Here is an 18,156-nt window from a genome sequence, read left to right on the forward strand (position 1 = left end):
GTGGTGCTCCGCTGCTGTCTGTCTGGAACACTGTTGGAGCACTCTGATTGTTTCAGACAGCCAACCTGGGTGTGAATAAAGCGTGACAGACAGACAGAGGCTTTTTTATAATATTAGATTATTTTCAAAAGCAGGTTAGACAAATACTTGTCTAGGTTGGTTTTATCAGGCATGATCCTGCCCTGAGCAGGGGGCTGTACTAGATGAGTCCTTCAAGCCCTACTTTCCTATGATCCTATGGTCTTACTGTAAGATGCCCTGATGGAAAGGGCAGCATAAAGCTAATCAATAAATAAGTTTGCGACTGTAGCAATGTACCACTGTATCATCTTTGAAAAGATATTTCCACTGTAAGAACTGTACTTAAAAAAATCGCACCTGCCTTTTTATCACAACCTCCAGTACAGTAAAATCTGGTAACTCATCATTCTAGGGGAGTGGCAATGATTAACTAATTATCAGCACCCAGCCATTTTCTATTTTTAAAAGTACTGATTGATTTTTAAATGCAATACAAAAATAAAAATATACATCTCAACTGTACATATCATTTGAACATGCCTGTCAGAAACAATGAAAGGGAAAAGAAAAAAAGGTAACGAAGGAAGGAAGAGGGAGAGCTAAAAAATAAAGAGACAGGTGTGCAAGGAATCCTGGTTTGGTTGCCAAAATAGTCTAAGAACTCTCTCCAAATTGCACTGAATTTTTCAAAGCAGTCACATCCAGAAGACATTTTTCTCTTCATAGATGCTAGCTACACCATCTCACCATTTGGAGACATCACTAATGTGCAACTGACCATATCCAAATTTTTGTGAGATAGTATGCAAAATATATGTCCAAACATAGTAAAGAATGATTTTGATATACAGAAGAAAAAAAGCAGATTACAAAAATTCTGAGTGCAAATCATATGCACCTTGGTTCACAATATGAGAACTGTATGATTATATAAATGTTTATCTTCCAATTTGTTGTATAAAAAAACCCAGAAAGCTCACTATGTAACAATTATGTGACTATGATGGAGTAAAACCATCAAACATTTTTGCTTTGTATATAAATTATCAGCTGTTCTACTATTTGGAATTCTCTTCCATTTTAGCAATGAATGCGTAGATGTTTTGTTGAGCCAAGAAAAGCTGGAAAGCATCAAACAATTTGTAGGCACCAGCTGACCTGGCAGGTTCCACAGAGAGCACAGGTCAGTACCTTTTAAGCTGCCTAACTACCAGGAACAAATCCCATTGTGTACCCAGTGTTTTGTGCACAAATCAAGAACACTCTAGCGGGGATTCAGTGCACTGACTAAGGCCACAGCAATGATGATGAGTTATCCCAATAACTAATCAATCTAATTTCACTGCAAATAAAATTGTGCTGAAACAAACAGAAGCTAAAACATATTACAAACAAGTAACAAAAATAAACACACTAACGGAGGTTTTTACCTTAAAGAGAAACAAGCACTAGAGACTCTGAGAAGTCTACCATGAACGCTGATCAACTTTAAAATAATGATCAAATTTAAAAATCAGTTCATTCTACTGCAAAGGGCAGCAGTATAAAACTCTATAGATACAGTTAATATATTGACTGCTTTTATTTTTGGGGAGGGCAGACAATATCACATCTTGGCCCCTAGTTACATTTATCATTGGTTAAGATCAAACTTAGTATACACAACAGCTCAAGAATCATGAAAAAATTATAACATAGTATTAAAAATGATATAGCTAACTTGCACAGAAGTTATCTTTACCTGAGAGTGGCTCCTTCGGTCTTTACCTCGTCTCCATCTTTCAGATATAAATACTTTTGTTCTCCCCTTCCTATAATTTCTTCACGAGGTGGGCTGCGTGGAAGCTTACTAATGTGAAATTTGGAACCTATTTTTAAAAGGTAAAATTATATTTCAGATTGTTCCTGTCTAAACAGTGGTAATTGACTAAACAAGGCCATTTCATAAACATTCAAAATGACAGTTGATGTACCATTAACACATGGTCTACAGCACATGCAAAGTTAAAGAATAAAAAATTTACATAAGTATCTTATGTTAATAGAGCAACTTAATTCATATCCACATAGGAAGAATCGTTCAAATGCCAAAGAAAACCTCCGAAGGGACAGATGTGCCAAACTATTTTTGGTAGGTAAAACAAGAAATATTTTTTCCTAAGTGAAATTACTAAGAAATTTTCATTTTAAAGTTTTACAACCTGTTACTGGTTTAATTTTCAAAACTAATTTTCTTGTTCACAAATATACCATCACTTCCAACAGCATTTGGGAATTCCTGGAAAGCGTAGTGGGAGATATTCCCAAAACAACAGAAAGGGGCTGTATTCTCTATGCTGTTAATCAAGTTTTTAAAAAAAATAGCTTTCACTGTTTAAAAAATTAATTAATTAGAATTTTAAAAGTCTAGCTTAATATGTATCAATGTGATATACTGTTCATTTCCGATAAGGGTAGATGTGAAAAAATGTGATAATTTTCGGCCAAATGCAAATGCTTTAAAGAACTTTATTATTCAGGAAAAGCCATTTGAATTAGGGATGTGAAAGGGGAAGCAGTAAGTATATTTTCCACTGGGGAGCAGGATTTTATTTTTAGAGGTGTTTTTTCAGTGATTCTAGGCAAAACTGTGGAAACTGATTTTTTGCAGTTTCTGCAATAATCGTGAAACCATGATTTGAGTAGGTCCCTTGTTATTGGTTAATTATTTAAGCAGTATCATTAGAAAATTTAAACGGGTAATTATTTAAATTTATATATATATCCCTAATTTGAATGGCTGTTTTACTTTTGCTATTCAAGTGAAAATAATGGTCAACAGGCTATAGGAGGGTACTGGATATCACTATCCACCTCCTACTATTGTGTGAGTTATCAATATTAAACTAGATTTTTTTCTCATCATTCTAGGATAAGGAGAAGGTAGAATGAAGCTTCTTTCCTCCAAATAGACATATGCTAATAGGAAGAAGAAATGCAGTGACTAAATCAAATATGTGTGCTATTCACTGTACTTACACTATGCACTGCAGCAATGCCATCAAGTATTTAAATATAGTGTACAGTTCATACAGAAAATCTAGCTAACAGGCTTACAAAACACCCAATGAGAAGTTCCTTGGCCACATACCTAACAAGTCACAGTTCTTCAGCACCTAAAAATTAATCCTCTGCCTACCTTTATCGATGTTTCTACATATGTCGGAGATGCCGCCAGTATGATCAGCATGCCAGTGTGTCACTAAAATCTCTTGTATTGAGATGCTGAAATCATTGAGCGCCTGCTTTAAACAGCCAATATATTCAGGTATTGCTGGCTCTCCTGTGTCAATGAGGATCCTTCTACATTTAAAAAAAAGAAGGCAGAGACATTCCATTAAAAGAAGCAGCCTGAGAATTAAGAGAAGACTAGCACAAAACTTAATGTTTTATAACTACAGAGCCCTGAACACAGAGATGGCACTAGCCTCCCTCAGAGATGCCTTTCTCTTAGTGACGGATACCCCAGGGGCAGTCAGCACACCTGCCTGGCTGGAAAAGCTACTTATGGGCTGGACTGGGCTGGGCTTGGGGGAGATCTCAATTGCAGGAGTGGGTATTTTCTACTGGGGCTGGCTGCAGGAGCCATGCCCAAGTTTCCTTCTTCAGTGCTGCCGGGGTCTTGAAGCCACAGGGATCCTGCAGAGACCCTTCTTCGAACCCAGCCTGAACCGAAGCCTGCCCATCCGGCTTCAAACCAGGCCACGGCCTGAGGCAGAGCCCGGAAGCAGGGCCCAGCCTCCAGCCTCGCGCAGACCCGTTGCCACTGGCCCGAGGGACCCCAGCTCGCTACCTCGCGCATGCGCTACTGTCAGCTGCTCCCCCACCCCGGCCAGCGCTGTGACGTCACGGCTCGCACATCCGGCGAGAGGATGGAGCCCCGTGAGGAGGGGAGGGGAAAGGAGCCCCGGCAGTGCCCATTACCTGGGCCCGGTGCCCACCAGGTAGGTGTTGGTGCCCTGCAGGGTCATGGGGCCCGGGTTGCAGCCCAGCACACGCACCACTCGCGCCGATAGCTGCTCGATGCGCGGCAGCAGCGCCGCCATCTTGTTAGCGCGCAACGGCGGCAGGCGGAACGTACTATGTCCGTCGCGCGAGCCCTCCTCGGCCTGTGCCCCCTCGTGGCGGAACGAACAGTGTGCATCATCCGAAACATGTCCTTCCCCCCTGCCCCCGACATGGTTCCGCTCCCAGCTGAGCGGTGCTGAGGGGCGGGGCTTGGCTGCTGCTCCGCGTCGCTGCTGGTCGGGTGTTTGCGTACCTTATGCTGAGCGCGGCGAGCAGGATTGAGCTGGCCAGGCATCGCCCTGGCATTTTCGCTCCCAGCGGAGCCCCGGAAGAGGCGCAGTGAAGGAAGGGACCTCCGGGCATCCTCTAGTTTACCCCCTGCCTGAGGCAGGATCAGCCCTAGCCAAAGCAATCCATTGTCCGACGTAGGGGTGCTCCTGCTCCATCCCACCAGCCAAATCTGGCCTGTGGAGCCACGGCGTTTGGCTGTGGGGCTCACTTAGGGGTTGCAAACCTTGTGGGCCCTGTTGGAAGCGTCATGGGGCCAGCTCTAGGCTCATTCGGGCCATTGTAGTGAAAGGAGATGAGGCCCACCCTCCAAGTGTGTCCGGATCAGGCTGGGCTGCTCTCCCTGCCGGCAGCCACAACTCCAGACCAGGGCCGCACATGCCCTATTCCCTACCTGTGTGTCTGGATCAGGGCCGTCCTGCCAGACCCCACATGTCCGGACCCAGACCAGGACTGGGCTGTTTCCACGTTGCCATGATCCACATTGAAGCCACTCTGTCCCCTGCACATCCAGATCAGGGCCGCCTCCACCCCTCCCCTGCTACAAGCAGATAGATCAACGTCAGACTGAACAACCCCTACAGCTGGATGCTGCCTATCAGCCAGATCTGGCTTGCACTCTGGCACTCTTCCAACTGCCCTGCTGAGTAAAAAAATCTAACCCAGGATAGGCAGCGTTTTGGCTGGAGTGCTGAAAAAACCACAATGTCTACCTTGGAAGGTGCCGAAGTGCCAGCATGCCAAAAAACAAAATTGGGGGTGGGGGATGGTACATGGCAGGATGCACTGCATATTAGTAAATTTAATAATCATAAATATTGCCTTTGTTGTGTACTTTTTTTGTTAAATGTTACAGTGAGAGAGAAAAAAAAATGAGAGAGAAAGAGAGAGAGAAAGGAGAGCAGAGAGAGAACCAGGCACTCACCCACGCACACTGAGAACCACATGCATGCACACACAGAACCACATATGCACAAATACAGAGAACCAGAACAGACACGTGCACAGATGCACAGAACCAGAGGCAGACAAACATACAGAACCAGATGCATGGGTGCACAGAGCCAGGCTGCTGGGCTGCAAGACAAAGTCCGACCCAACAATGCCCTGGGCCTGCTGGAGCCCCTGTGGTTCCCTGGGGAGCCAGACCCCGGGGTGCAGTGTAGCTGGCCGAGGCCCCTGCCCAGAGTCTGCCCATCAGCCCCACTACCCACCCACTCCACACAGCTAAGCCCGCAAATGTGCGTCGCTCCTGGCAAGGGGCAGTGTCAGTCTTATCCCAGTAGGGGGACTGGGTCATTGCTGGGCTTGGAGCGAGTGGGAATCAGGCCGGCTCAGCTGCAAGCCATGCTGCAAGCAGCCTGGGCTCCATAGTTGGCAGCAGCTACCCAGAGCTGGGGCTGGCTGCAGCCAGGAGTCCGCAGACAGCTGCATGCGCGCCTCAGAGCAGATGGTGGGCAGGGCCTGAGGCAGCACAACCCTGGCCTCTCCCCTGCTGCCAGCACAGCTGATGACTGGGCTCTGGAGCCCAGAGCAGCTGCTTGTAGCTGGCCTGGGCTCTGGGCTGCTGCAGCAGGCAGGCTGCAAACATCTGTGCTGGGCTTCGGCATTAGCTCTGTACTGGCGCATGCACGCACGCCTCAGAGTGGGTGGTGGGGGATGGGCTTGAGGCAGCACAACCTTGGTCTCTCCCCCACTTCCGGTGTTGGCAGGGCTCTGGAGCCCGGCACAGCTGTTTGTAGTCAGCCTGGATTCTGGGCAGCTGCAGCAAGCAGCAGGCAGGCTGCAAACAGCTGTGCCGGGCTCCACAGCTCCGGCATCAGATCCGTGCTGGCGGTGACTGCTGTGCACCTCGGAGCGGACAGTGGGGATAGGGCCTGGCCCTGAGGCAGCACAGCCCTCCTGCTGTCTGCTCTGAGGTGCACGGCAGTCACCACCAGCATGAAGCTTATGCCTGAGCTCCAGAGCCCGGCACAGCTGTTTGCAGCTTAAATACATGCATCATAATGCCACATGTGCAACGTAGGTAGGTTATGGTCCAGTGCTAGGTTACGGTCCGGCAGCTCTTAAAGTAGATTAGGGAAGGGAGAGAAGGATTCTAGTTTACACGCCATTTCTGCAGCCCCTCTTCAAGTGTGGATGCTAACCCCTGCTTCAGGCAACCTTGGTCCCTGGTGTGAGCCAGGGCAACCAAAAGGCTACTTGAGTTTGTTTCTGGCCCTGGTGACTCCAAGGGAGCCCCCACTGGCAGTGGAAATCTTTTCACTGATCTCAGTGGGCTCTGAATGGAGTCCTATATACTTGATGAAAGCTATGCACAATATGAACTAGAGAGAGAGATTTTAGAGATGCTTGAATCCATTTCTGTACAAAATATTGTAGTTTAACTTCAGTGAGACTAAGGAAGAATATAAATTGCATTTCTACAGCCTAGACAATCCAGGGTAGCTGTAGATACTGCCTTTTCTATCTAGCTGGTATTTTTTCAGCCAATCTTCATCCTCTTTCTCAGTGAATTTTGTCCTTTCCAAAGTGCTCTTTCCCAAGTAGTAATTTACTTAGTATGCAATCTGCTTTCTAGAGTTTTTAAAGTGCTGCAACATACTTACTGTGCTTAGAGTGTCATGAAACTGAAAATCCTGATTACTAGCCTCTTCAGAAACTGCTCTTGGATGAACTCAGCAGTAAATGTGTGCTTTTCTTGAAGTTCATATAAACAACAAATGTAGAAAATATACACTGAAATTAGAATATGTAACATTAGAGTACCCAGGCAAACTTTTTGCTATATATGTATTTCCAGATATTATTCCTATGAGTTTCAGACACTAAAATATAAGCTATCATATCAGTTTATATTAATTCATACAGTTTCATAGAATCATAGATGTAGGGTCAGAAGGGACCTTGTAGATCTTCTAGTCAGACCCCCTGCCGTGGGGAGGAGAGAAAACTGGGCTCAAATGACCCCAGCCAGGTAAACGTCGAGCCTCCACTTAAAGACCCCAGGGTAGGAGCCATCACCACTTCCTTTGGAAGTTGGTTCCAGATCCTAGCCGCCCTGACTGTGAAGCAGTGCCTTCTAATGTCTAGTGTCAACCTACTCTCTAGCAACTTACGACCCTTATTCCTTGTTACTCTGGGAGGCACTCAGGGGAACAACATCTCTCCCAAACCCTCTGGTCCCCCCTAGTAAGTTTATAGACGGCCTGCACTTGTCAGTATTAAATCCCATCCTATTTTCATTTGCCCACCCCTGTAACCTGTCCAGGTCCTGCTGTAATCTTTCCTTCTCTTCTAGTGTGCCCACCTCACCCCAAATCTTGGTATCATCTGCAAATTTAAACAGGCTGCTCTTCACCCTGTTGTCCAAATTGCTAATAAAGACCCCACTGCCCACTTCCTTCCAGGTCGAAATGATCCGTCCACCACCACTCTGTGAGTGTGACCCTTCAGCCAATTTGCAATCCATCTGACTGTGCAGGCATCAGTGCCACAGTTGTCTAGCTTTTTAAACGGAATGGGGTGGGAGACAGTGTCAAAGGCCTTCCTGAAGTCCAGAAAGACTACATCCACCGCGACACCCGCATCCAGTGATTTTGTGACCTGATTGTAGAAGGCAATCAGGTTGGTCTGACATGACCTGCCCCTAATGAAACCATGCTGGTTGCCCTTGAGCATCATCCCCGCTGCTGGCCCATCACAGATGTGCTCCTTGATAATCTTCTCAAAGAGCTTCCCCAGGATTGAAGTAAGACTAACGGGCCTATAGTTGCCCAGGTCCTCCCTCTTCCCTTTTTTAAAGATGGGGACCACATTGGCCCTCTTCCAGTTGTTCGGCACCTGGCCAGAGCACCACAAGCCATGCCAGGGGCCCCGCAATAATCCCTGCCAATTCCCTCAACACCCTGGGGTGGAGAGCATCTGGACCTGCTGATTTGAACACGTCCAGCCCCCACAGAAGTTCTCTAACCTGGTCCTCCCTGATCCTAGGCTTGGTGGCGTTTCTCCCAAGTCTGTCCTGAATCTCGGTAGGTGAGCCCAGGTCCCTGCACAAGAAAATAGAGGCAAAGAAATTGTTAAAGAGGTCTGCTTTCTCCTCTGGTGCGACCACCAGATTGCCAAGCATATCCTGCAGGGGCCCCACATTACCCCGGGGTCTTTTCATTCTCCCTGTGTATTTAAAAAAGGACTTTTTGTTATCCTTGATGCTAGCCCTAGTTCCGTATCTGCCTTAGCTTTTCTAACAGCCCCCCTACAGACCTGAGCGGTGGAGGTATACTTCTCTTTGGTGATGAGCCCTCCTTTCCACTGGGTGTACGCCTCCTTTTTGGCAATCAGGCATTCACAAATGCCCTTGGTAAGCCAGGGGGGCTTTTGGGCACTCTTGCCCCCTTTGCTTCTTGTTGGGATTGTCACCCTTGGGCTCTGAGTATTGTCTCCTTAAGGAACGACCACTCATCTTGGGCACCCAGTTCCCCTACTCTCCAGGACCCTAGTGCCTCAGCTCATTGAAGGCTCAGTGATATCGTAAATGTGAAATCCAAAGAGACTAGTGAAACTGGGATCAGTTTACTCTCGAGTAAATTACTCAAGAGTAAACTCCTGGACATGTGTCTACATGTGCAGGGATGCAGGAACAAATTTGCTTCTTGTAGCAGCAGACTGCTCCCACTTTCTGTACCCTGCAGTGGACCCCTGGAGCTCCAGGGGGAGCTTCAAGCTCCCCTTGGGTGGTAGCCCAGGGACCAGGAGACAGCTGTCCCCTGGCAGGGGCTGGGACATTGCTCCCTGCCTCTGGGAGCTGGCTGTTGCCTGGGTGGGCTCTGTCATGAGCTGAGGTGCGGACAGTGTCCCCCTGCCTTGGCAATAGGCAGCTCCCAGCCCCCCCTCTGGGACTGTGGGGCCTGGGTTGGGAGATCCTTTTCTCCCAGCACCAGCTCTGCGGTTATTGGGCCGGTGCTGGAAGATCTTTCTCTCCCAGCACCAGCCCCGCAACCACAGCGCTGGTGCTGGAAGAGAAGGATCTTCCGGTGCCACAACCATGGGGCTGAGGCCGGGAGATGAGGATCTCCTGGCCCCAGCCCCATGACCACAGGGCTTGAGCTCAAAAATAAGGATCTCCCAGCCCCAGCCCCGAGGTCATGGAGTGGGGGCTGGGAGCTCCCTGCTGCTGGAGGAAAGGGGATACTGTCCCTGCCCAGGCTCTGATGGTAGAGCCTGCCCCAGCAGCAGGCAGCTCCCAGGGTCAGGGAGCAATCTCCTGCCCCCTGCGCCTTTGCTCCCAGTTAGGTATCTACACATGTGCTATTGTGCAGTAAGTAATCTTGAGTAAATTTGCTACTTGCATTTGCAGGTAGCAAATTTACTTGCGATTAGAGCCAATTACTGTGCAGTAAGCGTCTGCACATGTAGATGCACAGTAAAGCATCTTACGTAGATGGACCCACTGATAACTATGTAGCAACGTTTCTCCTTGAATCATTTTGCAAGTGGTTTTTAAAAAATCATATTCTTGTAACAGGGTTGCTTTCCTTACGCGTGTGAAACCTAGAACCACTAGCAGGATTCCTTTCCACGTGTAGAGAAACGGTAAACCCCACACTCTCTAGGCTGTAAAGACCTGAAAAACTCAAAAAGATGTATATCTCCAATTGACTCTTTAGAATATAAACTGTGCAGGTAAGGAATATGTGTTTCCTTTATATTTGTCTTAGCCAGCATGAAAATAATGTTGCAGTTAAGAAGCAGGTATTAATTTGGCATGGGTTTACTTCAATTAGAATTAAGAAAGGAAGTCCATAAAGGCTGAGTGTCTTTATTTTACATGGTGTGCATGTGTACATGTTCATTAATAAGTTTAGTACCTATTATGACAGGTATTTAATTCACCATAATCGGCGCTACTGCATATAAACACAGATGAACAGTTTTTTGTGATGTTAATATGCATTTGACTAAATCTAATGCACATTAGTGTATTAGCACGGGTTTTGCCCACCACGCTAATGCACAGTAGAATTAAGTCTTTTGCACATTAAGCGTTTCATGTAAAATCTAATCCCTGGGGCCAAATTCTGGTTGGTAGTTTTTATAAATGCACACTAGAAAACCTACAGGCAGTAGTAGCTGGACCAGAGGACAGAAGGTTATATCCATAGATTTGTGCCTTCAAAACTGCACAAAGCCAATCTTATTTATATTCAGAGCTGTTCTGGGCAAAATACTAGCTTTGCCTGCTCTCCTCAGCATTCACATAACTAGCCATACTGACTAATCAAAATGCAGAGATCGTTTAGCTTTAGAAATGGCACTGCTTTAATTCTACCCTGGGTAACTGCCCACTTCGTCCCTAGGATAGGCTGGCCCTGTTTATACCACATTCGTAACAGTAGTTTTTCGTGTCAGGCTCCTTAGCAGGAGCTACAGAGGGGCATTACATACTTGGGGTCATGCTACATGTTTATGCATATATGCTCCTTAACTCACCGGTGGTCCCGATACACAATGTTCCCTCTCACTCTCACCCATGGATTATTCCTGTGGTCTGTACAAAGGCTCTATGAATGGAATTGACCTCAGACAGGATGAAGTACCCCATAATGCTGCTTTTGTAGTATATCTGCACTTGCTTGATGGTCCAGTCACCTAGCACAATTTAGCTTTTAGGTAATGTGATGGATTAAAATGGTAACCAAAGATACTTAGGTAAGTTGTATATTTCAGTAGTCTACCTTTTTTAATATTAATTCAACTTTTCTACATAGTCCTTAAAGTTTGAGGGTAAAAATCTTATCAGATTTTGACTGCTTATAAAATCAAGTCTTTTTTTAGCATCTCAGTAATTTTCCTTTGAAATGAAGGATTGCAAACTTATGTCTTTATTGGCTTAATGTGTCATGCCAACATATAATGCCTTTTCTAAACATATAGAGGAGCTATAAATCTATTTGGTCTGAAGGTGGCAGCAGTAGCACCCTTTGAAGAATTAAGTTCTTTTTGCAATGCCAAACACATTTATCTTCATTTTTTGTCCCTACTACCAGCTACAGAAAAGTAAAATGCCTCTTAAAAATGAGGTCAGCGTGTCCTGCTGAAACTGTTGTTATACTTTCTTAGGGTTTTTTTTTTTTTATTATACTTTCTTAGGTGCTTTAGCAATTCTCTCTGAGCTCCTAGCCTGGGTAGGACTAGCTCCAATTGGTAGAATGGGGCCTAGGAAGCAGGCAGCTGTCCGGGCAGGGGATGGTGCCCCAGCTCCCATTTTGATCTGCTGATTGGGGTGCAAGGCTGGGAGGCAAGCAGCTGCCCAGGGCAGGGGACTATTTCCTAGCCCTGTCAGTGCTGATTGGGGCGCAGGGCTGGGAGGCAGCTGCCTTGGATGCAGAACAGCTCTCCCTGCTCCTGGAGCCTCAGCCTGGCCCTGGTGCCCTCTGCTAGCATGGGGCTGGCATCCAGCAGATCCATGGGCAGAGCAAGTTTGCTCCCAATGGGCATATGTGTAGATGTGCTCCCAGGGAAAGCTTACTGTGCTGTATTTTACTTCAAGCAGTAAGCTTAAAGTGCATAAATAGCACATATAAACATAATCCCTGTTTCAGTTTTTCTGATCTGAAGAGCAGTTTTGCATTTTAGTGTATTATATATTTGGGAAATTCTGAAGTAGGGAACATGTGAGTTATAAATGATGAAAAAGAACTAAAAAAATGAAGTGATCTTTGAAAATCCTAAATGTATGTTGCTTGGTGTTTTGAAATATGATCTTACCTCAGAGTCAGATTTTGAAAGGCCTTTAGTCACCTAAATCTAGATGCACACCTGCTGTTTTGGATGTGGTCCAAAGTACGATTAAATCCTTTTAAGGGTGCTATGATGTGCTGTGTGATATTAGCAGCATTAGGTATGCAAATACATATACCTGATTCACAAGATAAACCCAGAGATTTGAAATAAGGATCCATAGTGTTAAAAACATTCTGACCTGTTGTGATCTTTCTGAGAAGAATTGCTCTGTAATTTTTTTTGTAGTCAATAAATGATTTAAAGCTAAGAGCTGGAATTTTCTGAGGAGTTCCTTCAGTCTAATAAGGCAAGCTTTGAGTCTAAAAAGGTTGAAACCCACCGAGGTTAGGGACAAACATTACACATAAACCAGTTTAAGTGATCAGAAACTGGTTTAAACCTATAACAGAACATACATTCAGTGGACATAAACCAGTATCAAAATGGCTGAAACTGGTTTAAGATAAACCTGGTTCAATGCAGCAGCAGGCTTAACTGATTTGGGTCAAACCAGTTTATGCAATGTCTGTCCCAGACCCCTTTCTAGTTTAAGTTAAACCAGAGTCCCACAGCATCCCAGATGTTTTCCGGCTCTGGTCTGCGCTGGGCTGGGCCAAGCTGTCTGCTCCAGAGAACAGGGCTGGCCCTACCCCTCTGCTCCCTAGCCAGAGCTCTGGCAGAGACTACAGGCATAGCAGGATCTGCCTGGCTTCTCCCTGCCCCTCCTAACCACTGCTCAAGCAGGGATTCCCCCCTCCCTCCCTCCCATCTCCCACAGCACAGAACCCAGCCCCACAGACCCTAGCTGGCATGTGGTGTGCTAGCTAAAGCTGAAGTGGGGGTGGGTGTGTGTGTGTGTCTCCAGTTTCACTGGGACAGGACAAAGGCAGACAGGACAGTGTCCACTTAGGGCTTTTGGGAGCTCATCAACAGGTCATTTGTTAATGTCCCTCTGTTTCTTCCTTGGATCAGGACCAAGACTTTGCCCACCCTGCTTTGCCTCAGAGTGCTAGCAGAGACGGGTCAGGCAATGCTCCTACCCACTGAGCAGCGAGCAGGGAAAAGCCTGGAATGGTGCAGGTGGATCTCCTTAATCAGAGTGTCCTGCCAGGGCCTGGCCATGCCCCCTCCTCAGCTCAGCACTATTTAAGGTAAGGGAGGCCTTCTCTAGTGCCGTCTGGCTTCTGGCCTGAGCCACTGCAGGCATGTGCCTGCATTTCCTCAGTCCATAGGGAATATCTGTACATTTGCAAACTGGTTCAACCTAGGCAGCTTAGACTAACCTGCAAAGATTGAATCAATTTAGGCTCATGCTTTTTGAATGCGTCTCCCTAGTCTGGGTTACAGCATCTAGGTTAATGACTCAGCTATTTTAAGATATTTGCAGGTAATACCCTAGGAATTTAGTCATCATTTAGACAAATAGCTTGAAAACCTTTATTTAGAAACTGAAAAAAGCTGGGTTACAGCTATGAGAGTCTAAAAATATCATTCCAACTCAAAAAGAATATACTTCATTTGAAAGCTTGTCTGAATCTATTACAACCGTAGAGTTGGTCCAATAAAAGATACCATCCACAAAAATCTTTATCGTTTCAACACGTCTTTGCTGCTTCTACACTAAATGCTATTGTCACAATGCGGGGTCCCATAGCAAGGCTTCTTAAAATTCTTGTTAGAATAACTTACACATTCATAATCATAAGGAATGACAGTTTGAGGAAGCTGGCAGATTATTAACTGTGTCACATGGTCACCAAGAAATTTATGTTTCAGTTTTCCTGATGCTGTGTACCTTTTACTTTTCCTGGTTATAAATGTTAGAGAAAGAAAACAGAAATACCGGTTTGAAAACTTTCAAGACTTCAGATCTACCCTGAGTAGACAATAAATTTATGGTGAACTTTAGTTGCCAATAGCAGGCAATAAGGTAAAGTCTGTATTTTATAACAGCTTTTTGTATGCACTTTAAACCGTAAATATTTATAATGTTGTACCACTTCTGCTTGATCTTAGAATGTCTCTGTAAAGGTATGTTTGGTTTCCAGTGGGCAGGTATTTATGTTGGCCTGCAGATCTGCTGTACTTCTTGTGGAAGCTATCTTATCAAGTTTGGGTCTCTTGTACTGGGATAGAAACTAGACAATTCCCAGTGCTGCAAGTCATAGTATATGGTATTCTTCTCTCAATCAGCACTGAACCTGTAACCTACAGGTTACAAGGGAATAATCTGCCATTCGAATTTTTGGCATCGATTATACCCCTTTGTGGACATCATACAGGTCCAGTTTTCAGCTGGGATTTCAGATGCTCTTGAAAATATACATTTGGCCATGGACTCCTGGTTGAAACACTGAACTAGGATATTTGAAATATGGATTCAGTGTATGTTTTGAACTGCCTGCCTGCCTGCATTTTCTGAAAAAAGATGAGGTATTATTAATTCCCTAATGAACAGGGAGGTAAACAAGCATATTTATTAAGGTTTATGAGGTACTAAGATATTGCAGTGATGAGGGCATATAAGTAGTTAGATGAGCAGCTACCCAATTTTCACATGCATTTTTCACATACAGATATCAGAGACTATCTTAAAATCTGACTTCAGATATCTGGTTCCATATTGCCCATGTGCAATCATGGCAGATTCCAACATCAGAAATCAGATTTTTGCTCACTGAATAGGAATATGAGATCTGCAGTATTGGGTCAGAAGCTTCATTTGTTTTTCTGGGAATAGCTATACCTACATTCATTTTATAGTTTCAAATTGAGAGACTTTTTTTCATTCCCTCTCTGCTGAAGAACTTTTACCATGACTCTGTTTTCCTTGTCCTCCCCTATAGGGGTGGGCTGGAGTTCAGCCCAGGTAGACACAAGTGTCCAATCTGCAGGTCTTATGCAGCTGTCCAGCTTCCCTGGGCAGGCACCAAAGTGGGTGACACTCAAAAGCGCCCTTTGGTATTGCAGTTCAGAAGGGACTGGAATAGCATATCTTTTGGCTGTTTCACATTTATGCTTTTTTTTAAATTTGATGTTGTAAATGTTGGGGGAAAGGGAAGGAGTTATGGGTTTTGGGGGACAGCCACAGATCCTCAGCAGACGAAGGAGGCGTGGGCTTGGCAGAGATGTTGGGAGTGGGAGGAGGTATCTCACCTGAGTGTGAGGCAGGGGAGCAGGAGAAGATGGGAATAGTGGAGGAGGGAGAGCAGCTGTGGGAAGAGTTTTTTTATATCTAGATGTAAATGGAAGTTGGGAAGAAAAATGCTTGGGAGGGTTTGTTTTTTTGGGTGTTTGGTGGGGAAGCAGAAGTGGGAGAGTAGAATTTTCAGATTTGGGGTGTCACTTCGGGAGTTTACTGTTGTTTCTTATCTGTGGGTTATTTGCCATTTATTTTAAGCCTTTTTGGATATGAAGGGATATAAATCTAAAAATAAATCTTCATCCTAGACATGGTACACAATGTTGTTGTCAGAGAGGATATATTGTTCCAAAAGTGATTAAATGTCATTACTGATGAAGTGATCCGTATATACTGAATATATTCACTTCTGGATGAACACTGTTTATATACTATTAGTTTATAGTGGTGTGTAAATAAAAGATACCAGAACACAATTACAAAACAAAGCTCAATTGAGCTTATCTATATTCTGTACCAAAGTTCACTCAGAATCAGAGAAGTAGGGCCAGAAGGGAACTCCATAGATCATCTAAGCCAAACCTCTCCCTGAGGATCATCCCTATCCAAACCATCTTATACAAACCCATAATCTAAATTCTTTTTAAAACTACCATCAAACCAGAAAAACATAAGACATAACACTCTAACCTGTCACAGATAAAGCAGGGTAACCATGGCAGCCCATGTTCTGCTTTTATAAAAGGTTGTTAATATAGGCTCAAGAGATCCCAAGTAGAGGGCCACGCCACCTGCTACATATGCAGGCAAAAACTTCTACAGCCCATACCAATCTGACCACAGGGTAAAATACTTTCCTGACCCCAGATACAACAACCAGTCTTGCCATGAGTGTAGCCCTTTAACCAGAAACTTCAGGCTTTAAGTCCCAGCAGCAGCATTGGCACACCCCAGTGAACCCCCCCCAGCTTTGGCTACAGCCATCACCCAGTGCCTCTGAGGAAGGCTTAAAAACACCATGACGTATTGGAAAGGAGGAAAGGGGGCAACCAGCAGAGCCTAGGAGTATGAGAAATACCCTTAGCAGAGCATAAGGCATAGCAGTGCCTATTATCATCCCCAACCAGTGGTTGTCTGATGTCTTTCTGAACACCTCCAGCGATGGAGAATCCACAACTTCCCCGGACCATCTATTCCACTGCCAGTGAAGAAGTTTTTCATGACATCAATCCTAAATATACTTTGCTGCAACTTCAAGCCATTGCTCCGTGTCCTACTGACAAAGTAACTAGCTGGGTGGAGGAAAAGAATGCTGTGGGTATAGTGAATCTAGACTTAAAGTTGGCTGCATATGCACATTCCAGTAATCTGGGAGAATTCTCCCAGGTTTGTTCTCCTGATAGAGAAACTTACCCAGAAACTTCTCTCAGAAAAGAACATAGTCCTCATTACACTTCCCTCAAGTGCCCTCCCCTGACCCTCCCGGGGGACAGTGTGTTGCTTGCTAGATTCCGCTGTTCCAGCAGAACACACCCCCTTCATAATCTCATATTGTGCTTCAGGGAAACACAGGCTGACCATGGGCAGTCTGGATCAACTAGTCATGGCTGCCCTATGTCATCTGTTGCCAACAGACTAAAGGAGCCTGCAAAGTACACTGAGTTATGTGCACAGGGCACCTGCCTGGCTGCACAGTGTCAGAACCTCAAGCTCTTTGGGGCCTCAGCATTCAAATATCTATACACACAGACCATAGCATGTACAGATATTTGCTCTCCCAGGAGAAACTCTCTTGTGATTTAATCTTGGCTGTTCCTAGGTTATTTTTCTCTTGGAGTGGCTGTTTTAATTTTGGGGAAAAAAAGTCTGAACATCTGAAAAAGCCCAAGAGTTGCTGGTTTCCCAGGAGAAACTGAATGTCTATACAAGGCTCTTAGTGAAATCTTTCCCAATTATGCAGTTAGTTCAATAAGATACCATCCACAAAAATCCTTGCTTCTTTCATGCAGTAGTTTTAAGCATTTTCTAATTTAGTAGAGGCTGAATAGAATTTTGTGCTATAAAGAACAACCATTTCTACATCTAAAGCCTAACTCTCTCCCTAAATATAAATGATTTTCTGCAAATGATAGAAGTGTCAGACCTTCTCAAAATACAAGTCACAAGAATCCAGAAATAGAAATCTTTAAATGTCTTCACTACCAGCTACCCTATACATAGTGCAAATTCTATGATTAATCAAGGGAGTGGGCCTGAGTGGGGGAAAAGCTGACCCACCACAATGGGGCAGGACAACAGCGGGCCCAGCCCAACATTGCTGCAGCAGCATTAGTAGCTGGGGGAGGGAAGGAGCAGGCCTCCTCCCCACCTCAGGCCTGGGCCCACTCCTCCCCCACTCCCATACCCAAGTGGGCCTGACATGGTGGGGAGGAGCAGGCATGCCGTGGCATCAGTAGTGACAGTGGCGCCAGGGGAGGACTAGGCCCGGGCCCCAACATGTGGTGGGGGAATGAGCCTTAGCCGAGGGAAAAGCCACCCTGCTGTGGCAGTGGGGGAACCAGACAGTGGGCTGACCCGGGCCAACACAGCAGCTACGGGGGAAGGGAGGAGTGAGCCTCTTCCCCCGCGTCAGGCCTGGGCCCACTCTTCCCCCCTGCCGCTGTGGCCCAGCTTCTTCCTGCCCTTGGGCCCAGGAAGTCCTCCACAGCATTGGGCCCAGGCCCAGGCCTAGTCCTCCCTTCCACCCATTGCTGTGGCAGGGAGCGGGGGGAGTGGGCCTGGACCCCAAGCAGGAGGAGGGAAGGGGGAGCAGGTGTGGATGGGGGGGGGGCCCTGGGACTCCATCCCCACCCACTTCTCCCCCTGCCATCTTTCTT

At 45.8% G+C, this 18,156-nt stretch overlaps 2 protein-coding genes across 3 annotated transcripts in view; one reads left to right on the forward strand and one right to left on the reverse strand.

The window, feature by feature from the left end:
- Positions 1 to 4,166, reverse strand: part of LACTB2 (lactamase beta 2) — a 26,882-nt gene extending 22,716 nt beyond the window's left edge. The window contains exons 1-3 of one of the 2 annotated variants that reach the window (XM_019549082.1): positions 3,985 to 4,166; positions 3,200 to 3,363; positions 1,763 to 1,889 (exon numbers count right to left, since the gene is read on the reverse strand). In XM_019549082.1, coding sequence (XP_019404627.1) covers positions 1,763 to 1,889; positions 3,200 to 3,363; positions 3,985 to 4,106 — 413 coding nt within the window. In that variant the 5' untranslated portion in view covers positions 4,107 to 4,166. The remainder of the gene's footprint in view (positions 1 to 1,762; positions 1,890 to 3,199; positions 3,364 to 3,984) is intronic. The other variant, XM_019549089.1, reaches the window with a different exon arrangement.
- A 9,743-nt stretch (positions 4,167 to 13,909) lies between these two features.
- Positions 13,910 to 18,156, forward strand: part of XKR9 (XK related 9) — a 13,574-nt gene continuing 9,327 nt past the window's right edge. The window contains exon 1 of the mRNA XM_019549102.1: positions 13,910 to 14,068. The gene's annotated coding sequence lies outside the window, so the exon portion shown is untranslated. The remainder of the gene's footprint in view (positions 14,069 to 18,156) is intronic.

The sequence above is a fragment of the Crocodylus porosus genome, unplaced genomic scaffold (assembly GCF_001723895.1).
Source record: "Crocodylus porosus isolate Cpor-Errol unplaced genomic scaffold, CroPor_comp1, whole genome shotgun sequence".
NCBI classification, from domain to species: domain Eukaryota; kingdom Metazoa; phylum Chordata; order Crocodylia; family Crocodylidae; genus Crocodylus; species Crocodylus porosus.